Source organism: Pongo pygmaeus, chromosome 23 (assembly GCF_028885625.2).
Source record: "Pongo pygmaeus isolate AG05252 chromosome 23, NHGRI_mPonPyg2-v2.0_pri, whole genome shotgun sequence".
Taxonomy (NCBI): domain Eukaryota; kingdom Metazoa; phylum Chordata; class Mammalia; order Primates; family Hominidae; genus Pongo; species Pongo pygmaeus.
The window spans coordinates 53096048-53119584 of NC_085931.1; the positions used below are offsets into that span (position 1 = coordinate 53096048).

The following is a 23537-nucleotide window of genomic DNA, read 5'->3' on the forward strand; positions in this document are numbered from 1 at the left end:
AGGGCCAGCCTGCAGGGGGGCAGTTTAATGGGTAAAGCTTCAGTTTTATAAAATGAAAAAGTTCTGGAGATTGGTTGCACAACAATGTGAACACATTTACCACCACTAAACTGTACTGTGACTGTTATGATGGTAAATTTTTTTAATCACAATTTAAAAACTTAAGTATTAAAAAAATAAATGGCTATATACACACCTATTAGAATGGCTTAAATCCAGAACACTGACAACACCAAATGCTGACAAGGATGTGGAGCATCAGGAACTCTCATTCATTGCTGGTGGGAGTACAAAATGGTACAGACACTTTGGAAGACAGTTTGGCAACTTCTTTTCCTTTTTTCAATTTTTTTTTGAGACAGAGTCTCTCTCACTCACTCTGTCACCCAGGCTGGAGTGCAGTGACATGATGATCTCAGCTCACTGGAACCTTTGCCTCCTGAGTTCAAGCAATCCTCCCACCTCAGCCTCCCGAGTAGCTGGGACTGCAGGCGTGAGCCACCATGCCTGGCTGATTTTTGTATTTTTAGTAGAGACAGGGTTTCACCATGTTGGCCAGGCTGGTCTCAGACTCCTGACCTCAGGTGATCCAGACAGTTTGACAATTTCTTACAAAACTAGACATACTCTTACCATACAATCCACCAATTGTGCTTCCTGTACTTACCCAAAGGTGTTGAGACCTTACGTCCACTCAAAAACCTGCAAAGGGATGTTTACAGCAGCTTTATCTGTAATTGTCAAAACTTGAAAGCAACCAAGATGTTCTTCAGCAGGTGAATGGATAAACTGTGGTACAGCCAGACAATGGAATTATTTATCACTAAAAAGAAACAAGCTATCAAGTCATGAAAAGACATGGTTGAACCTTAAATGCACATTACTAAGTGAATGAAGCCAATCTAAAAAAGGCTACCTACTATATAATCTCAACTATATGATACTTTGGAAAAGGCAAAACTTTGGAGACAGTAAAAGGCTCAGTGGTGAGGGACTGGGGGTAAGAAGGAATGAACAGTGGGACACAGAGGATCCCTGAGGCAGTGAAACTACTCTGGATAATGGTGGGTCCACGTCTTTTTCGAGACAGGATTTTGCTGTCACCCAGGCTGAAGTGTGGTGGTGCGATCACGACTCACTGTAGCCTCAACCTCCTGGGCTCAAGTGATCCTCCCAGCTCAGCCTCCCAAGTAGCTGAGACTACAGACGTGCACCATCATGCCTGGCTAATTTTTGTATTTTTATGTAGAGATGGGGTTTTGCCATGTTGCCCAGGCTGTTCTCGAACTCAAGCGATCCACCCACCTGAGCCTCCCAAAATGCTGGGATTATAGGCGAGAGCCACCACGCCCTGCCAGATCCAGGTCTTTATACATTTGTCAAAGGCCATAAAATGTACACCACCGGGAGTGGCCCCTAGTATAAACTATGGACTTTGGGTGAAAACAGTGTGCCACTCTGGTGGGGATGTTGATAGAGGGGAAGGTATGCATACCGGGGGAAGGGGTTATATGGGAACTGTCTGTACCGTTAGCTTAATCCCACTGTGAACATAAAACTACTTCAAAAAAATCAATTAAGACAAACACTAAAGGAACTAAAAGGCACTTGAGCAGTTGAGGCGAACTGCAGAAGCCAGAAACTAGAGTCAGGAGGCATGCGTGTATCACTGCCACTCCCCAGTGAAGGTCATTTCTGAAGCCAATTTAAGGAAAGACCTAGAACAATCACAAGTGCTCCACTCAAGCAAATCAAAAGGGGACAAAAGAATAAAAGACAAAATGACAAACATTTGCTGTCAGGAAAATATTTTCCTCAAGATAAATATTTTTCAAGTTTTATGGTTTAGCCCTTGACACCTGAAGTCTATCCATTTCATTTTAACTGTATTAATGCCAAGTCAAGACCAGAATTAGACAACAACTAGCTCAAAAAAGCCATCATTTCTATGCAGGTCCTGTTCAGTTGCCCAAGTTTGGTCCTACAGCCGGCACGTCGCACCCACCCACACCTCCATCCTGGCGGAGTGAAATGAGAAATGGACTGCTTGATGTAGCCATTAAAACACAATTAATCTGCCATTTCTGCTGCCCCAAATTGATGAACACAGAACTCATTTATAATTGCTTATTTCTACTTCACAACATTCCTTCCAGTATTTCTATTCTCTAAAAGAGTCATTAACATTCCATTATTTTTTTATAACCCTTAATGTTGATTGGAAATATGTCTTCATATCAACTTGAGTAAATCTGACTGTCCCCATACACTGGCCACACTCCACCTGCCCAGAGGAGTGGCAGAAGAACTCTAAATTTTGTTTGCTTCTCGGCTGCATGGCCATTGAGAGGCCAGGAATGGGACAGACAGGTTCTGATCATGGCCTCCTCTGCAGAACCAGAGCTACCCCTTGGGGGTTAGAATGGGAGAAGGAAGAGACGCATTCACTTTAAATTAAACAGAAGAAGGAAACAAGGTTAAAATGAAGTTTATTATTTTTTCAATTTTTTGATTTTTTTTGTTTTTTGTTTTTTTAAATAAAACTGTTTGTGAAACAGCTATTTTATCCCCATGGCAGAGTGACCCCTGAAAGATGCACTAACCCCTTCTTAAGGCCATAACAAGATTTTTTTTGTACTTTTTTCTTTTTTTAAAACTCAGATATTTAAAAATTATACAATTTACAAAACAAAACAAAACAACACAACATAAAGAATCACGTAGCATGGGGCTGCCTATCTGACAGGTCCTCTTTTCCTTTATAAAAATGAAAGCAAAAAGAAAAAGGGGCTAAATGGGTGTTCCTGGTCAGCTTAACCCACTCTGATCACAGCGACAGTCCCTCCCCGTCCCTGCCTACAGCTCATACTGCCAGCTCTGGCAGCACAGGCCTGGGCCTCCTCCCATCCCCACGGGTCCCTGTGGGTCAGGGCACTGCTGCCTGGAATGTGCTGAGGACAGGGGGCCCCAGAGGAGGGTCATCCCTTGATTTTGCTGCTGCTGTGTACACTTGATGGGGTCCTTGAGGTCCTCACCAGCCACAGTGACCCAGGACACAGCTATGACCCCAGGCATCTGCCAATTTCACCCCCAAAAGGAAAAATTAAAAAAAAAACATAAATAAATAGTGTTTCTGGAAATGAAAAAAAATTTATTTTTGTGTTTAAACATCATTCCCCTACTCTTGAAAACATGGACCATCCCTGTATTTCCCCTCCCCCAAAACCTTCCCACTTTGAGACAAATTAATGACAAAAGGATGGTTCTGGTGTGGTTTGTCTGCTTTTTCAATCCTGGGTCTAGTGTTTTCTGAACTGGTGTGAGACAGGCTAAAGATCAATGCCACACACACACCCCGTCCTTTATGAGATGAGGGTTTGTTCAGTTCAATTTCACATTTAAATTTCACTTGTCATCGGAACAAATTTGGAGATCTTTAACTAGATAATTTTAAAATAGAATCAAAAGGGATAGCGCACCTTTCATTTAAACAAAGTCTTTCCAGACTAAAAATAGATTTATATATATATATTTTTTATCCCTCCCTTTTAATTCCCCCCCACCCTTTCCCCATCATCCCACCCCTCCCCCCTCCCCCCACATTGTCACTATGGAGATTGTGTCCATGGAAACAGCCATTCCAACGTCTTGGGTCTTTCTTTCCTGTGGTGTCACTGGTTTGAGTGTGATGTGAGAACTTAAGGAAGGAAGTGCTGGCATGGGCAGGCACGCGGGGCGGGGCGGGGCGGGGCAGGGCAGGGTGTGGCTGCACGGTAGGACGATTTCCATTCCATCACGAGTGTCCACCACCTTCTCATCTCCACAGTCTCACCTGGAAGACAAGGGACAGACAGTGAAGGCCAGGAGCCTCCACAGGGTCCATCACCAACAGCCGTGGTTCCGTGGTACCCCTGGGAGCTTTCAGCAGGGAGCCTGCACTCAGACCCCTCTGCAGATGTGCTGCTGATATGGGACACACCCGAGACCAATGCCAGGGCCACTGTGTGGCTCTGGATCTGGAATGTGATTAAAGGCAGCAATGACCTAGTGGGGGTGCTGAGGCCGAACTCTGAGGGCTCCTCAGGGCATGTCTGCCTTCCTAGTGCATAAAGGAACCAGGACAACAGAGAACTCCCTGACCTCAGGGAGGTCCCCACTTGTGGGGCAGCTGGTGGGGTTTTGCTAGTGTCAGGACCCCAGCTGTGACTGAAACCTACAGTACCTGGTCAATCTGTGGAAGAAACTTCTCGAAGTCCAGCCTCTTAGGACAGTTTCACAGCTGCCTCTAGTCGACACAGCTAGTTGTTTGTTTTTGAGACAAGACATCGCTCTGTCGCCTTGGCTCCCTGCAGCCTTGACCTCCTGGGCTCAAGCAATCCTCCCACCTCAGCCTTCCAAGTAGCTGGGACTACAGGTACACGCCACCATGCTTGGGTAATGACAAAGTCTTTTTTTTTTTTTTTTTGAGATAGTCTTGCTCTACTGCCCAGACTGGAGTGTAGTGGTGCGATCTTGGCTCACTGCAGCCTCTGCCTCCTGGGTTCAAGTGATTCTTGTGCCTCAGCCTCCCAAGTAGCTGGGATCACAGGTGCACGCCACCACACCCGGCTAATTTTTGTATTTTTAGGAGAGATGTGGTTTTGCCATGTTAGTCAGGCTGGTCTTGAACTCCTGGCCTCAGGTGATCTGCCCACCTCGGCCTCCCAAAGTGTTGGGATTACAGGCGTGAGCCACTACACCTGGCCCACAGTCAGTTCTTCATGCTTAAAAAGAACACTCTTCCCATGGCCTCTAACAGGGAGGGCAGGTTTTCTGAGGCTCAGACACAGCTGGACTATGTTAATCCTTTCGACCTCTCAGAAGCCTGAGACCCCTAGGTACCCCATCCCCAGGGCTGGAGGGCTTCTCTCCTCTTCCAGCCCAGGTGCAGAAGGGGATTCTGATGGCCCACGTAGGACTGATGGATTGTACCAAACGTCCCTGTGGAATGCTTCATGGGCCATCTGATGTGGAAAGGTCTCAAAGAAAAACAGCAGTTTCCTAGGAATCAGTCCAGTAAAATTTCGGCAGAAGCCAGAAGTGGTGGCAGCCTCGCCCCTCCTTCACTTGCTATCTGCACTTGCTATCACTTGCTCCTTCACTTGCTATCTGCAATCACTGTGCTTGACTGTCACTGGGGCTCACCTAACTGCTTCCTCAAGTCCAAATTGGTGCCCTCCCCTGACAAACCCCAAGAACCCAAGTGTCACCAGCCCTTTTTGCTTCCATAAAGTTCACACACGCAGAACTGCTAAGAAGGCTGGGGCCTGTGGGAGCTAAGATTGAGCTGTTCCCAAGCACGTACATGCACGTGCTCTTGCCCAAGGAGGTTCCTGACTACTTGGCAGAAAACACCAATGAGCAGGAACACACACAGAGGCCATGGCACATCACCACAGACAAGTAAAAGCAAGCCCTGGGAATGCAGGCCAGCAGCTGAGCTAATGGGCACCTACCTCCAGGAACACAGAAGGGTGTCATCTTGTTGGGGTTGCAGGATGCCCGTGTGAATCAAGGTCAATGCCCACACGTACCCTGCCAGGCTCTGCTCAAGGAGGGGACAGGGCAGGGTTTGCCCTCTTTACCAATACACAGCAGTCTTAGGCCTGCACCCCAATCTTGCTCATTACTCAGAAGAACAGGACCCCACACCAGCTCCCCAGTGAAGAATGAAGCACACGTCAGCAGCCAGGGTCTGCCTGGCCAGTCGGCTCTGCGAGCTGCTACTTGTGGGCCCCTCCTGGGGTGCGTGGTGGCCCAGGCAGCGGCAGTTCCTCAGCACCTGCAGCCTGGGGCTCTGCCCTCCACAGCCTTCGTGTTCCCCAGGTCTGATGACTAGACCAGCCCAAACACATGATATCCTGAATGTAATGGGACCCTAACTTTTCAAGAGTTACTTTAAAAAAGTTGTTCCTTCAGTAGTGAAATTAGGAAGGAAAATTCTCTAAGCACTATGTGCCAGGCCCTGGGCTAGAAGCTTTACAGATATTATTTCACAGTAATGTGGACCTGCCTGACCCCCATCTTCAAGAGAGCTAAAGCTCAGGAAGGCGACACGTGTAGCCCAAAGCGACATGGCCAGAGGTGGGACTGGGGCTTTCCTAACTGGGCCCTAGGGGCTGCATGTCCTACGGCATGGCGTTTGGCTGAGAGATGGCTGGATCCCAGACAGTGAGCCTGGGAGCAGCCCTGGTGCCAGCCAGCCTGAACAGCAGGAGTGACCTGACGCCCCTGTGCTGAAGACTGTGAATTCTCTTTTAAAGAACATCACCTTGCTGCTCAGCTGCCAGCATCCAGGGTTTCGTCTTGGGCCAACACCTTCCCAAGCTCCCTCACACTTGTTCCCTCCCTTCCCTTCTCGCTCACACTGTCCTTTCTGCTCCCCTTTGGCCTCATCCGTGGCCTGAACCCGGGACGCCATCCTCACGTCCTTCCACATCAGACTCTAAGCCTGCCTTTCCCAACTGCAGCAAAAACTCATCATCTCAACACCACTCACCCTGGCCAGGATTCGCCCAGAGCCCATTTCCTCATTTCTAAAACAGACATTAATTCCGACTAGAGAGGGAGGATATGAAGGGAAACCTAATTCTGAATCTATACTGATTAAGGGCACTGATGGTCAGGGTCCAAGAGCCCTTTCTTCTCTGGGATGCACTCATTTCTTTCTTTCTTTTTTTTTTTTTGAGATGGAGTCTCACTCTGTCACCCAGGCTGGAGTGCAGTGGTGCGATCTAGGCTCACTGCAAGCTCCACCTCCCGGGTTCATGCCATTCTCCTGCCTCAGTCTCCCAAGTAGCTGGGACTACTGGCGCCCACCACCACGCCTGGCTAATTTTTTGTATTTTTAGTATTTTAGTATTTTAATTTTTTGTATTTTTGTATTGTTAGCCAGAATGGTCTCGATCTCCTGACCTCGTGATCTGCCTGCCTCCCAAAGTGCTGGGATTCTAGGCGTGAGCCACTGCGCCCGGCCTGGGATGCACTCATTTCTTTAACATAGACTCACTTGGCACTAGCATAGTTACATGCCCCGCTCTGGGCTAGGCTTTGATGGTGCAAAGACAGACGTGGTCCCTGCCCTAATGGAGCTTACATTCTAGTGGAGAGACGGGTAGTAAACAAGTAAATGATCTGAAATGGTGGTGATGCTAGGACGGCTGCAAGTGAGGAGAGGGGCAATGGAGACAAGGATTTAGAAAGGGAAAGGCTTCTCTGAGGAAGTAGCATTTAAGCTGAGACCCAGGAGATGGAGCCTGTTTTCAACATGAAGATGGGGAGCCAAAGTGTTTCCAGCACAAGAACTGTGTGTGCAGAAGCCCAGAGGGAGGAAGCCTGGTCCCTGAGGAGCTGGAGGCAGCCAGGGGCCTGGAGAGTCACCTGAGACTTCCACAGGGCTCTGGAAGGCAAGGTGAGACGTCTGGGCTTTGTTTGGAAGATGACAAGAATCTCTGACGTAGAGGAGACAGGACTGGAGGGAGGCCTAATGAAGACTGCACGTGGCTGCTGAGCAGTGGCCGGGAGGCGGGCACTATAGCACCCACAATGCCTGGGCTGGGGCTGGTGGGGAAGGAAAGTGGACAGACTCAGGCTCTCCTCTGGAGGTGTAACCCCGGACCGCCTCTGGACCAGTTTGGGGAAAGGTGAACTCTAGAATGTGACATTCATGCATACACACAAATGGGCTGTGTGATGTCCAGCTCCAGGGGCAGGGGGGGCCACTCCCCCCTTCCCTGCCTTGCTCAGCGTCCATCCATGGCTGTTCTGTGCAGGGTACATAGCATCCAGGATGCAGCATCAGCCCTGATCAAGGTTATGCTTCCCATGTGTTGGGCCACAGGGCCTGTTAGGGCAAGCTGGGGCCTCCTTGTTTAATTCACGACAGGAGGAAGAGCTGGGTATAGGGATTCCACAGTCAAAAGCCCTGCCAACCAATGACACAAGCCAGCAAGGCAACCACCTTGGCACAAGGAGACAGTGGGCAACCACAGGCCTGCAGAAGGACTTCTCCCGCTCCGCACTCCTGGAGAGGGTCAGGTACCAGATACCTCACAGGCTGGGAGGCAGGGGCGGCATCTTTTAACCCCAAGCCTTGGGTATTTTTTGCTATAAGAGACAGCTGCAGGGTCCGATCTGCTGCCTTGACTCCTCCAACTCCCAAGAGAAACCCACAGCTAGGCATGGCAGACCAACGGGCTGAGAGCCAGTGTGCTGTGCTGGCACTTAGAGACATTTCCCAATGGAATCTCAAAAGGCTGGCACTGCTATTCCTGTTTTTACAGAAGAAAACGAAGCACAGAGACATGGAGTGGTCTGACCTTAGTCACACAGCACCTATCCTATCACTCTGTCAGAACACGGCACACTAGGAGGCAGACACACACGCACATTCGTTGTCTGTTCCCTGCCTTGTCAGGGCACCCAATAATGGCGGCTCTCTGTCCCCAGCATGGGGCCCAAGATGAGCCCTCCTTTAGTTAGAGGTGTGATTCTATCCCCAGTCACCAGGGCTTCTACCACAAAGGAAGGACGGTGACCACCCTCAATGTCACTCTGCTGAACTGGGAAACCCGAAAAAGGTATCTGCCTTGTGGGAACAGCACATAAAAAACATTTCAGATGGACAGGACTGGATGCAGTGAGTCCATCCTCTCACTCCAAGAGCTGAATGGAATGGTTCAACCTCAATGGACCTGAGACGACTCTCTACAATGGGTGAGGCCACTTCATCACTGTACTTTGACCCAGAAGGATGAAGCTCACTGTTCTGTTCAAGAGTTGGCCAGGTGCCGTGGCTCACGCCTGTAATCCCAGCACTTCAAGAGGCCAAGGCGGGGAGATGACTTGATGTCAGGAGTTCAAGGCCAGCCTGGGCAACATGGTGAAACCCCATCTCTACAAAAAATACAAAAATTAGCTGGTCGTGGTGGTGCACGCCTGTAGTCCCAGCTACTCAAGAGGCTGAGGCGGGAGAATCGCCTGAACCCCAGAGATGGAGGTTGCAGTGAGCTGAGATCATGCCCCTGTACTCCAGCCTGGGCAACAGAGTGAGAATCCATCTCCAAAAAAAAAAAGAATCAAGGGCCCTGTCAGCTAGGAAGGCAGGCCCAAGAATGACTAGAGAGGAACAGATGATGAACAAAATTCCCAAGAGATTTGTCCACCAGGCCCAGGGCCTGAACTTTCTTTTTCTCAAACACAGATGCCATTCCAGGACAAAAACAAAAAACACTTAAGCTCTTTCCTTAACCAGGTCTTCTAGGACACATTCCAGGAATATGCATCGTGGTCCCCTACAGAACTTGACTCTAACCATCTGGGCCTGTGCTGGCACAGGGGTGACAATGGGAAGGCACAGCGACACCCTCAGGAGTGCAGGGACATGCAGGAGGGCCAACAGAAACAGTCCTTTCAAAACCACGCAACGCAATGGCTGCCTTGTCCTAAGGGCTAATCCCAGGAAAAGGAGCAGGCAGTGCTGCCCAGCAGGTTCTGGAAAACGAGCAGCCACTCCCCGATGGTGGCAATGTACTCCAAGTCCAAGAGGCTTCATTTGCTCATCTGGTTCCTCTGATCCAGGAACACATGGAATGGCTTCCACCCACCTCCCCACTTTGCTCTGATCCCTTCACTGCCAGCCCTACTCTCCGGAAGAGGAAAGAGAAAGGCACTACACTCAACGCTCTATCAAGAAGGCACTTAGCAGCCCCCACTTGACTTCTCAAATGGCGTGGCAGCCGAGGGGCCTTCTCCGGAAATTAGTAGTGGTAACGAGGAGGAGGGCACGTTCCAGAAGATGGTCAGGCACATGGTGGTGCTGGAAGGGACACGTCTAGCGTTAGCTGTGTGGGTCAAACTCCTGAGGTCGACAAAGAAGTCCTCCCATTTGAGAGAAATGACCCCTCAATGAATATTTCTGAGACAACTAGTCCTCCTGCCCCATCCTGTAGCAGCAAGTGCCACAAGGTACATTTTGGTTTTTCTTTTCTTTACAACCTATTTCCCTTCATGCCTCAGTGACGCAGGGAGGGTGAAGGAGCAGCATGGAGCTCAGAGGCCTGCAGCTTCTAGAGACCCCAAGTCCTATCATCCTGTTTTCACAGATGCCTGCCAAGAGGGCCGTGACCACAATCCCACACAAACTCATAGCAAGCACAACTCAATCACAAGAATTTTTTTTTCTTTTTTTTGAGACAGGGTCTCACTGTGGTGCAGGCTGGAATGTAGCAGCACGATCATGGCTCACTGCAGCCTCAGCCTCCAGGTTTGATCAAGCGATCCTCCCAGCTCAGCCTCCTGAGTAGATGGGACTAAAGGCACGTACCACCATGCACGGCTAATTTTTTTTTTTTTAATGTAGACACAGGGTCTCACTGTGGCCCAGGCTGGTCTTGAACTCCTGGGCTTAGGCGATCCTTCTGCCTCAGCCTCCCAAAGTGCTGGCATTACAGGTAGGAGCCACCATGCCCAGCCTCGAGATTTTTAAGAGTAAAATTAAATCAGATGCTAGAGTCTACTAAATCTTTGAGGATTTTTCTTTCCTTTGTACTTCTCTTCTGCAAAAAGGAATCCTTCATAATACTGGAAAAAGAAGATTTCTAATAACAAAACCCAACAGTTCTGCTGTTTTCAAAGGAAAACACACCATAAGCTTTACAGAAATGTAGTAAATTAAGAAGAAGAGACCTTTGACTGGAACCCTTTCTGAGATGGGGGAAAGAGCAGAGGCTACTGGCAAGAGATGCCCTGCCCAAGAAAGAGACCTAAAAGCCTGTTGTGTCCACTCACAAGGCCACCCCTGGCCAGCTGTGCCCTGAAGGGCTGCCTTCAGGAACAGTCACCCTGCACCCCATCGGCAGTGGACAGTTTAGAAGCCCCCACTCCTTTCCACAGATATTCTGGGGAGCTAAGTAACCAATGGAAGAACACTGCATCCACCTGGCATTGTCATCCACGGGATGAAATGCTGGCGGCAGAGCATGGAGCGAGCAGGAGGGCAGAGGCAACGAGGCCCGCTGGGAGCCGGGCAGGGTGCAGGGAGCCCGGCGGCCCCGACTCACCTGTGCTTGCTGTCCTTTCCATTCCCACGAGCACACTGCCCCCCTCACCCCCGCTCCGACTGCTCTGTGCTGAGGCTGCCTTTCGCGGTCTTGTTCTGCAAGGGGGGGAGAGGGCACGGAAGGGGAGGCTGACACGGACAAAACCAAGAGGAGACAGACAGGTGGGAGAGGACAGTGCAGACATCAGGGAGGGCAAAGGGAGAACAGGAGTGGCACACGGAAAAGGAAAGAAAAGGCAGAGTCAGTCCTGACCGACAAACAGGAGACATTCAGACAGGGTTTTCTGAGGCAAAATGTGACCCTTAAAAAGGGGAGTTCTAAAAATAACATGCAAATTAAGTAAAAATAAAGAGAATATAAGATCCTGTGGCCCCCCGCTCTTCCCCGGAAATAATTTTTAAAGAAAAGCATAAGCAAGCATCTTTCAGGAGCATTTTGAGGGCAGACCTCTCTGGACAACCTCCTTCTAGTACTTTCGGCCCTACTAGATTTAAGACTCTGAGGGACCAGTGACCACCAGGTGTCAGTGTGACCTCAGCCAGAGACGTGGTACAGCCCCTGCAGGAAACATCAGGTGGCAGTGGTCTCCGTTCTGATCCTTTCTTGGGGCTCCTTCTCCATATACACCCTCCCCACACACATATGTGGTATCCACAAACAGGCCATTCACCCCTTACCTCCCACCCTTTCCTAAAGGAAGCGACCACGAGACCACCTCCTAAATAAACTGGGAAGTGGAGCCCGAGACAGCCCATCCATTGTGCATCAGGCTGCTTCTGCAGAAGCACAACCTGGAAGAGACTGTGAGCTTCCCCAGAGCCTTGGGGTCAGCTCAACTTCTAGTCTGGGAAGATGCCTTTGCACAGGCCTCAAGGCCTAGAACCAGACTTACTAAACGCCAATCTGTGAACTGGGGTTCTATTCACCTCAAGTGGAAATCAGTGGCTTGACTGAGTTAGATATTCTCACCTCTCTTAATGAACAGACAAACACCCCCTCTCCCAAAACACATTTCTCCTGGGATCCTCATAATACTCCGAGTGCTGGCCCCCATGCCACGGGTCTCCCTTCAGCATCATGCCCCTCCACCCTCCCATGGCCAGGAGTGGACTAGCAGCCGGAGGCACAGGTGGGGACAGGTGTGGATAAGGCCCACCAACACCTGGTCTTCAGGTCTTTCAGGAGAAGCCATCCTCGATCCCATCCCTGCTGGTAGCTCTTGGGGCCTCTGACTCACCTTGTGCTTAGGGCACCTCACCGAGAAGTTCTCCTCATGTAGCAAACAATCTGGAAGACAGAAGGGGACAGTCAGATGGAGACTTCACAGCTGGATATAGGTGTGGTCATGCTGGCTGGGATTGACAGGGTCAGACATGAAGGTAGGAGGTCGCTACACTTACTTCTAATAGGAAAACATTAGAGACAACCCAAGTAAGCTATGATACCTTAACATGATGGATATTGGTCACTTAAAAATTAACATTTTAAAAGAGTTAATGGTATGGAAAACACTCATGAAACAAAACTGCTTGAAAAAACCAGGATGTACAAATGTATAAATGTGCTAATTTTATTAAAATGTTTCTATCCATTAAAAAAAGACTTGGGGCTGGGTACCATGGCTCACACCTGTAATCCCAGCACTTTGGGAGGCCGAGGCAGAAAGATCACTTGAGTCCAAGAGTCAAGACCAGCTTGGGCAACACAGTGAGATCCAGTCACTATTAAAAAAAAAAACAAAAATTGAAAGGCTGGGTGTGATGGCACTTGCCTATAGTCTCAGCTACTTGGGAGGCTGAGGTGGGAAGACTGCTTGAGCCCAGGAGTTCAGACTGCAGTAAGCTACTATCACATCACTGTACTATAGCCTAGGCAAGCAAAACTGTCTTTAAAAAAAAAAAAAAAAAAAAACAAAAAAACTACTCGGGAGGCTGAGGCAGGAGAATCACTTGAACCAGACAGAGTCGGAGGTTGCAGTGAGCCGAGATCACACCACTGCACTCCAGCCTGGTGACAAGAGCGAGGCTCCGTCTCAAAAAAAAAAAAAAAAAAAAAAAAAAAAGACTGAAAGGAAATCTATGAATATATAACAATAATTCTCTTTGGGTAAGAAGATAGAGCTGATTTAAATTTTATCTTTTCTATATTCCCATGATATCACCAATAAATGCTATTTTAAAAATCGTTGATTCTAGGCTAACCCCATTTCTCAGGCTCAAGCCAAAGCCTCCTTGTAAAAACACTTTAAAATCTAGACACGTCTTTTCTTCTCTGTACAGAGAAAGCCCAGGTGTCTGAGACAGAAAGGTGGCCAGGCCCAAGAGCCCCACTGTTACCTTTGCCCTACGACCCATGGAGACACAGAAGCCTCCAACACAAATCACATAATCCACACTAAACGCTTCAGAGGAAGGTAAAATCCCATGAGGATGCTTTTAATCTTTGGAGGAAAAATGATTCATTCCAACTTGTAACATGATGACAGCATCCTGGATGGCAGCAAGGACACATCTGCCTCCAGGTGAGCTGAGCTCTCACACAAGGGTAGCGCATGGATCAGGGCAAGGAAATCTAATTAATGAGTTCACTCTGCACACCACAGCTCCTGGAGACCAACAGCCAGGTCACTGGTGCAAAACGTGGTGGCAGAATGTTAATAAATATTGATAACACATTCTCAGAGAGCTCCCAGGCACCATGGCAGGAGGCAGCCACGGTACTTACCCTTGTTAAATTTAAACTGAGATCCAGACTAGCAGCCTGTGCACCCACAGATTTCAAGTGCAATAGTAATAAGCAATGAACATACACATGAAAACTTTTCAGGTCCTAGTATCCTAAAACAAATCAAAAAGACCCTTTTATATTTGACCAGACCTGGAACATCACAGCCTGTCTTTCGTTGGAGCCCGGGAGTATCTAAGAGAGTGGGCGGCAGCCTTCTTGGCTCCCTAGGCCCAAGAGCTCAGCAACTTACTACTAACCTCCAAGCCCCTCCCCCAGCAAGCAACTAGCAAGGCAATAAATGAAATGTGTTAATTTAAAACCCACAAGTACATAGTGTGACCAAGACTCCTGCTGCTCCAATCTGCCAGAGAGTTTATAAACAGCAGGAGCCAGACAACTGGAGCTCAGGGGACATGCTCTCTTCTTACCTGGGCTCTGGCAGCAAGCACTATGCTGGCTCAGTCTCTAGTTTGGGCCAAACAGAAACAGTACAGCACACGTGGGGCTGGGCCACGCTTACGCCACAGGGGTTTATACCGGTGAGGATGGGGACCACACGAGCAGCAAAGGGTGCCATCAGAAAGGCGCAGATGGCTCAGTTCCCTCATGGCCACGGAACAGTGACCAGCTGTGATGGACCATTAATAAAACACGCCTCATGTTAGGAAATGCGTTCCCTCTGAGTTAGAAGCAGAAAAGAGTAAAGACACTATGAATGCACACTAACGACAACTTGAAACTAATGCCAGATACATCTGGAAACGAAGTCTCCTACAGCAATCTGCCTGAGGCAGTGTCCATCTCTGACAAGGCCTCCCATGCAGGAACACTGTGCAGACAATGCCCTCTTCTGTTCTCATACATGTCCACAGGCCGTCAGGAAGCACAATTCACGTTCCTGGCAGGGGCCAGGACCACAGCTAGAGAGCTCAGAAACCTGGAGGGCACAGGGGAGCTTCTCTGACCAGTCCCTGCTGGGAGGGAAGAGTGAAGAGCAGTAGGTGTAGTAAAACCTCTTCTGAGGACTCTGAACAGGCAACTGCACCTACATGGCTAGCCAGTCAAGGTCTCTCCATCTGTATACTTCAAGGCCCAGGCACCATCCTACACTGTCCAGAGGGCCCAGTCAGCACTTCTGCATAGTGAAGTCAAAGTAAATAGCTTGCGAGATCATCATCCAAGCTCAAAGACCCACAAGGTGGCCTAGTCAACAAGATGGCTTGCAGACACAAACATCAACCCCCCAGAAGAGAAGGCCACTTTCATTTCCCTCTTTAAGCTCAAAGGCAGAGCGGATTTACTGAGCTCTTCTTTATAAGCTCTGTGAAGCTTCAGATACCCACATGCATCCACATGCTTCCAGGCTGAGGATGGTGGGCTCAAGGAGGGAGGTGGGAAAAACAAGAAGGGTTTAATGTCCTTTGGATCTGTTGTGTACCAGACACAGACTCCAATTCACCTACACTCTACCCCAGTGCTACTGTTATTCCTTATGTTGGCACACTGCAGGGCTTGGGACACAGGGGCCTGCCAGCCCCACCCTGCCTTGCTGAACGGTAGGCTCAGGCTCCTGGGCCATAAGGGGGGAAATATGGGGCTCTTGGCACTGGGACTGGCTTCTGTGAGGCAGACGGCTGTCCCTCGGGGAGGAGTCAGACTACCAGCATTTCCTAACAACCCATCCAGGGCTCTGACCGCACTAGCAAGATCAAAGTCTGCAGCAGAGATAGCAGCTTTAAAATGCTACTGCAAGGAGAGCTGCAGAAAGTAGAATTCCCAGCTGTTTTTTCATGAGAGTAGAAGAAAAAAAGACCCTCCACACAAGGTTCTTTATGCACAGTGGAATTATTAATGAGCTACCACAGCCTTTTTTTCTCTTCTGTCTTAATTGTTGTGGCTCATTGCATTAAATACATTAATTAAAAAAAAAACAGAGCTCATGCTCTTATTACTGTAACCCCCACCTGGAGCCAAATCCTGTGCCTATGACATAACAAGCAACACAAAACAGCTGACCATGATGTCAGAAATGCAGGGTCAACATCAGGTGGCGGGGAAGGTGGCAGGAGTCACAGATCATGAAACAAAGATTCTGTTTCTATGGAGACGTCCCAGTAATAAAAGTCTTCCCTGAGACATCAACAGCGCTTTAAAGATCTGGGTGGTTGACAGCAAGGCAGAGATGAAAATGTTAAACTGCTCTTTACTCCATAGGGAGGTTAGGGATTCTCAAACCAAGGACTTATTTTTCTTATGATTAGAAAGAAAAGTCAATCAATAAACTTGTTTCCTGGATACAAAGTTACATCATATACAGAGCAATTTCCAAGAAGACTGTGTGGAATAATATAAGCGTCCATCCCCACAGAGCAGTGCAGGCCTCTGGGTCACTGTGACTTGGGTCATCAAAAAGACCGCAATGACCAAGACATGGTCATCTTGTGAAACTGCCTCTGGGTCCCAGGTCTCCACATGAAGGAGCAAAGTGCACAGCAGCAGAGGCAGCAAAGCCAGAGGCCAACAGCCCTATCCTCACCCCTCCCAACCCAGACCCCTCTGTCTTGCTGGATACTCGGCCACCAACTTCTGTTAAAGAGAGATGCTACCAGCTTAACTAGGCAGGCTACCAAGATGGGCCCCAAAACAGAAAATGACAGATACCATTTACTCACAAGTCCTCAGCTAATAAAGAAGGTCCTGCGCTTCTCTGCTGGTGGGCTGGGGTGACAACCTGGGCACAAGCTTCCATTAGAGGAGAGAATGTTCCAGTGCTCTACGGCCCCTTCCAAAGAATCCCAACCATATTGCCTGAACTTGGATTGATGAGGGTAGCTCTAAGCCTGTGCTGTTCGGCCACTAGCCATACATGGCCACTTAAGTTTAAATTTTAAATTAAGAAAAAAAAAAAAAAATTCATTTCCTCAGTCCCACTAGCACTCAATGGTCACATCTGGTTTGTGGTTACGACACTGGAGAGTGCAGAGCTACAGCGTTTCCATCATTGCAGTATGTTAAGCTGAGCTTTGCTGCTTGACATCTTAGAAACTGGACCAGAAGGCAGGCTATGAGCAGAACGGGGGCAGCCTCCAGGGGGGCCCTTGCTGAAGTGTGCTCGGGTGGGATGTGGCACTTGCCTGTCAGCACACCCTAATGTGTCCCTGAACACAGCCTCAGTGGGGGGACCACTTCTTACCCAGCTGCAAACTGGGAGAGCCAAAACTCACAGTATTCCCAATATAAAACTAACAATCAACCATAAAAAAACTTAATACTTAAAAATCCTCATATATAGCTGGGCATAATCGTACATGCCTGTATTCCCAGCTACTTGGGAGGATCGCCTGAGCTTAAGAGTTTGAGTCCAGCCTGGGCAACACAGTGATTTTTTTTTCACTTAAAAGCCATTTTCTTGGCCGGGCACGGTGGCTCACGCCTGTAATCCCAGCACTTTGGGGGGCCGAGGCGGGCGGATCACAAGGTCAGGAGATCGAGACCATCCTGACTAACACGATGAAACCCCGTCTCTACTAAAAACAGAAAAAATTAGCTGGGCGTGGCAGCGGGCGCCTGTAGTTCCAGCTGCTGAGGCGGCTGAGGCAGGAGAATGGCGTGAACCTGGGAGACGGAGCTTGCAGTGAGCCGAGATCACGCCACTGCACCACTCCAGCCTGGGCAACACAGCGAGACTCCGTCTCCAAAAAAAAAAAAAAAAAAAAAAAAAAAGCCATTTTCTTCAACTAGAAACAGAAAACTTTATATTACTGCTCCCCCTTTCCTGGCCGCTAGACTACAGGGAAGAAAACACAATATTCCGATGTAACTAGGGGTAATGAAAATGAGAAAAGGCAACTGGTTGGCTCTTTTAAAAACTTATTTTTATTTGAACAGACCTGTTCTTGCTATGATGTAACTAGGGGTAATGAAAATGAGAAAAGGCAACTGGTTGGCTCTTTTAAAAACTTATTTTTATTTGAACAGACCTGTTCTTGCTATGTTATCCAAGCTGAACTTGAACTCCTGGCCTCAAGTGATCCTCTAGCCTCAGCCTCCCAAGTAGCTGAGATTACAGGTGTGAACCACCATACCTACTTAACTGGTTAGCTCTCTTTCTTTTTCTTTTGAGACAGTCTCGCTGTGTTGCCAGGCTGGAGTGCAGTGGCGTGATCTCAGCTCACTGCAACCTCCACCTCCCGGGTTCAAGCGATTCCCCTACCTCAGCCTCCCAAGTAGCTGGGACTACAGTCATGCGCCACCACACCTCGCTAATTTTTCATATTTTAGTAGCGACAGGGTTTCACCATGTTGGCCAGGCTGGTCTCGATCTCCTGACCTTGTGATCCGCCCACTCCGGCCTCCCAAAGTGATGGGATTACAGGCGTGAGCCACCGTGCCTGGCCCAACTGGTTAGCTCTTGAAAGAGAAGGATTTAACAGCTGTACTACAGAATACGGCAGACCATGACCCAGGGTAAATTACACCTTAGACTCAACATGAAAACATTTGGAGGAAAAAAGAGAACGGAAGGGACGGACTGAAACCCAAACTCCCTGAACTGACATTTCAAGGCTGCTTCGTTTTTGTCTTGAGAGAGGGTCTCACTCTGTTGCCCAGGCTGGAGTGCAGTGGCCCAACTGAGGCTCATGCAGCCCCTCCTGGGGCTCAGGTAATCCTTCCATCTCAGCCTCCCTGAGTAGCTGGGACTAGAGACAAGGGCCACCACGCCTGGCTAATTTTTTGTATTTTTTGTAGAGATGGGGTTTCGCCACGTTGGCCAGGCTGGTCTCGAACTCCTGGGCTCAAGCAATCCTCCCATCTCAGCCTCTGAAAGTGCTGGGATTACAGGTGTGAGCCACCACACCTGGCATTCTGTTTCTGATTCCCTATTTTTCCTTTGATCAAACAGTGCCTTGGCCATCAAGCTGCCCTTCAGTACACATGTACGTGTGAATACACACACTTTTATAAGAATCTAACTGGCATCAGCATTATCTTCTCTATCTCTCTTGTTCTTTTTAACTGTTTCTCCTACAGAAGCTTGGAGAGAAAAGAGGAAAGGGGGAGGTAAGGGCAAGGAGAAGGATGGGAAAGGAATGGAGACGTGCTTAAATAAAAGTCAGGAGCTGCAAGCAACTGCCGCGCTGGAAGGAAGGTGGGCAGGATGAATTCTGAGACCTGATCCAAGTCTGGTGGCCCTGCTCTATGTGTGTTATGCCTCACGCCTGTTCCCAGCATGCAGCCAGCCACGCCCTCTTCCCCTTCCCATCAAATTCAAATCAAACCCCACCTCCTATGGACAGCCCTGCTTCTCTCCTGGGGAAGCACAGAGAGGGGGCATGCACATAAGTACCATGCTACTTGCTGCCTTCTCTCGCCACTTTTCCTCAAACGTGACCACAGGCATTATGAGGGCTGCCTGGGTGATGGTCTTAGATACATCTAATGCTCAAGAAGTAACTAGAGGACATTATGTCAAGTGAAATAAGCCAGGCACAGAAAGTTAAAAGCTGCATGTTCTCGCTCATGTGGAAATTTAAAAAGCTGATCTTATGGAAGTATTAAAAAGTAAAACAGAGGATACTAGAGGCCAGGAAGGGGAAAGGAAAGGAAGAGATAAATAGAGATTTGTTAAAGAATAAAAAATTACATCTAGATGGGAGAAATAAGTTCTAGTATTCTGTATCACCGTAGGATGACCACAGTTAACAACATTATATTGTATAGTTTCAAATGACTAGAAGATACCAAATGTTCCCAACACAGACATGATGTTTGAGACGATGGATTTGCTAATTACCTAGGTCTGATCATTTTATATATATATATAGAAACATTACTGAGCACCCCATATCTACAATTACTGTCCATTAAAAAAAGTAAAAAAGGCTGGGCGCGGTGGCTCATGTCTGTAATCCCAGTACTTTGGGAGGCTGAGGTGGGTGGATCACCTGAGGTCAGGAGTTTGAAACGAGCCTGGCCAACATGGCAAAACCCAGTCTCTACTAAAAATACAAAAATTAGCTGGGCATGGTGGTGGGTGCCTGTAGTCCCAGCTACTCAGGAGGCTGTGGCAGGAGAATCACTTGAATCTGGGAGGCAGAGGTTGCAGGTGGGCTGAGATCATGCCTTTGTACTTCAGTCGGGGCGACAAAAGCGAAACTTCATCTCAAAAAGAAAAGTAAAAAACTTAATAAACTTGAAATTAACACCCACCTTGCCGCCAAAAAAGTAACTGGGGAAAACACCCACTGAAGGGACTAAAAGTCTAGAGTAAGAAAGGTGATTTTCCCGGGTTATCGAAGCTCTGAGTCAAAACTCAAGTCTTCTGCGTCACTCACTGGATGGCACTTAACAAAATGTTTCCCTTCTTTCAACAGTTAACACACTGCAAAACATCCCCCTATCATCTCAACAAAGAAAATACAACACTCTGTATTGTATGTATACAACATACTGTGATTTAGAGTAAGAAATACATATTTTAGTCTTCATCTCTGACTCCTGGCACAGACCTCCTAAAACCCGTGTAAATTCCTGAGCAATTAGGCATGCTAGGAGCATCTTTTCTTCTAATATTTGGTTTTTGATCCTGGTTCCTGACATGGAGCTCCTAAACCCTTGGAATTTCCTGGATAGGAAATTGTTCTAATAAGGCAACTCTTGGTGGTTCCTGGATGGGGGCTGGGCACCAGAGAGACTAAGCTGTATTAGCAGCTTGGAACCGTTAGCTCTACCCACCCCACTCCAGGAAGGACAGAGGGGGTGAAGACTGAGTTAATAATTGATTATGCCTACATGATGAAGCCTCCAAAAAATCCGTGGACTACTGGATTCAGAAGGCTTCTGGACTGCTGAGTATATGAAGGTGCCTCGGGGGTGGTGCCCCTGGAGAGAGCATGGACACTCCATGCCCCTGCCCACACATCTGGCCCTATGTTTCTTTCATGTGGCTGTTCATCTACATCCTTTCTAATGGGTAAACACAAGTGAAGTGTTTCCGTGAATTCTGTGAGCCACGTTAAACATTAATCAAACCCAAGGAAGCGGTCTTGGGAACCCCAGTTTATAGCTGATCATTCAGAAACACAGGTCATAACACAGGGCTTGAGATTGGTATATGAAATGGGGAGTGGTCTTGTGGGACTGAGCCCTTAACCTGTAGGGGCTGCACTAACTCTGCTTAGTATCAGAACTGAGCTAAACTGTAGGACACCCAGTTGATGTCCAATGGTGAATTACCTGTGTGATGCTATCAAGAAAGGAAAGTAAAAAGGCAACTCAGAGAATGGAAGAAAATATTTGCAAACCACATATCCAGAATTACAAATAATTCTTTTTTTTTTTTTTGAGACAGAGTCTCACTCTGTTGCCCAGGCTGGAGTGCAGTGGCGCGATCTCACAACCTCTGCCTCCCGGGTTCAAGCGATTCTCCTGCCTCAGACTCTCGAGTAGCTGGGACTATAGGTGCGCACCACCACACCCGGCTGATTTTTGTAGTTTTAGTAGAGACGGGGTTTCACTATTTTAGCCAGGCTGGTCTTGAACTCCTGACCCCATGATCCACCCGCCTGGCCTACAAATAATTCTTAAAACTTGACATTAAAAAGATAAATAACCCAATTTTACAATGGGCAAAGGATGTGAATAGCCATTTCTCCAAAGAAGATGTACAAATAGCCAATAAGCACATGAAAAAAATGCTCGACATCATTAGCCATCAGGGAAATACAAATAAAAACCACAATGAAATAACATTTCATACCCACTGGGCTGGCTACAATCAAAAAAACAAAAAACAAAAACACAAAACACATATGACAGCAACTGTTAGGGAGGACCTGGGGAAAGGAGAACACTCATGCACTGCCGCTGAGAACGTAAAAATGGGGCAGCCATTTTGGAAAACAGTCTGACAGTTCCTTAAAAGGTTAAACAGAGTTACCATATGATCCAGCAATTCCACTCCCAGGTACACATCCAAGAGAACTGAAAACATGTTCACACAAATGCTTGCATGTGAATGTTCTATAGCATCATTATTCGTAACAGTCAAAAAGTGGAAGTAACCCAAATGTACAGCAAAGTCCACAGAGATAGAAAGGATTGAGTCCAACAGAGCTTAAAGGAAAAAAAAAACTCACAAAAATTTAAAAAAGAAAACAGAATAGTGGTTGCCAGGGACTGGAGGGAAGGGAAGGGAGATGAGTGCTACTAATGGGTGGGAAGTTTTTTTATGAAGTGACCCAAAAAAAACCAACAACGGAGAGAATCAAACTGTATGTCCTAACCCTTTGGATGCTCTGGACAAGGGTCTGTGGTCTCCTCTTACCTGCATCAATGGCACACGGGTAATGGTATCGGAAGGAGCAGCCTTTGTTGTAGCAGCCCAAGGTGGCGCCTGCCTCCTGGCAGTGGGAACATTTCTGAAAGGAAGGGAAAAAGTCAGGCATGTCAGTATCCCAGATTTGGCCCTCTCCTCCAGGCCTTCCCTGGTCCCCATCTGTTAGACCTCAGCACGTGTCTCTGTGGTTAGAGGAGTCCGTGGTGGCAGGATGAGCTGGTCAATTTCTAAATGCCACTCACCGACCACACCATGGGAAGGGATCCAGCAATGTTTTAGACCAAGCCTCACAAATGTTCTCAAATCAACAACACAGCAGGGTGAGATAAGCAATCCATGTCATAAAGGACATGCCAGAGTGGGGTCCCCAGCCCTGCCTCTGGTGCCCCCGCCATCCACCCACCCACACCCTATGCCAGGCACTTCCTTGCTGCTATCGTGAGCGGCTTGCAGATCTTCCCTGTTTACTTCTGCTGTGAAAATCTGGGGTAAGAGAGGGTAAGGTAGTAGAGTTATATATAAACCTTTTAGAATTAGAAGTGGAATTTGGTTTCTAGTTCTTGTATTTGTAAGAAGATTTTATTTTTATTTTTGATCTACTTACCCCAAATGCCCAATACAAGTATATTTTCCCTTTTCAGAAAATATGGGCTCCTGTGTGCAATGGTATTTTTATACATGAATCTTATTTTAAATGCACCAGAAAACCTGCCATGAATTTCTGGCTAAGTGAGACATTATTTTGTAATTGAGACACTCCTCCTTATATGGTCAGGTTTTCTTAAAGTGGGGCACATCTCTGTCAGCCCTGTGATGTGGCTGCTGTGAGTGCTCATCCTGTCAGGTAAGAAATGTGTCCTATCAGCAACAAACATATTCATAAAACTCAACCACATGTGACCCTACTAAGGATGCTGGCTCTTCAGGTAGCAGAGGCACATAACCAGCAAGACTAGCTGGAAGAGACAGAAACTTGTTCCTGCTTCTATGAAAAATAAAAGTGTTCCCTAAGCAATTACACTGAGCTGGCTCAGGCCCCCGACACAGATACTGATGGAAAACTACACTAACGCCAGCAACAGCAAAGCCCAAGCACTTGCCACGCTCAGACTGAATGATCTCATCCAGCCCTCTGCACTATTCCACCTGGCAGGCACTCCTAACACTTCACGTGAAACTCTTGAGACACCAAAGGGAAAATAACTTGTTCCAGGTCAGAGCTGAGATTCTGGATGATCATCTCTGGCACCCTCCAGAGACAAAAGAGGTAGGAACAAGGGCTGGAAGAGATTAGTCCTTCAAAAGCTTTGCCCTGCTCTCAGAAGACCAAGGTCCTTCTGGGTGCCCATAATCAGTAAACGTTTATCATGTGC

At 47.9% G+C, this 23537-nt stretch overlaps 1 protein-coding gene across 6 annotated transcripts in view; it reads right to left on the reverse strand.

Annotated features, from left to right (window-relative positions):
* Positions 1-2472: 2472 nt before the first annotated feature.
* The window catches only part of TCF20 (transcription factor 20), a 183003-nt gene continuing 161938 nt past the window's right edge, over positions 2473-23537 (reverse strand). For 3 of the 6 annotated variants that reach the window (XR_010125907.1, XR_010125906.1, XR_010125908.1), the window contains 3 exons: positions 22153-22246; positions 4223-12386; positions 2473-3832 (listed from right to left, as the gene is read on the reverse strand). Coding sequence is in view for 3 of the 6 variants with exons in the window: in XM_054469980.2 (XP_054325955.2) it covers positions 11144-11227; positions 12337-12386; positions 22153-22246 (228 nt within the window). In the remaining 3 variants the exon portion in view is untranslated. The remainder of the gene's footprint in view (positions 3833-4222; positions 12387-22152; positions 22247-23537) is intronic. The other 3 variants (XM_054469981.2, XM_054469980.2, XM_054469982.2) reach the window with 3 other exon arrangements.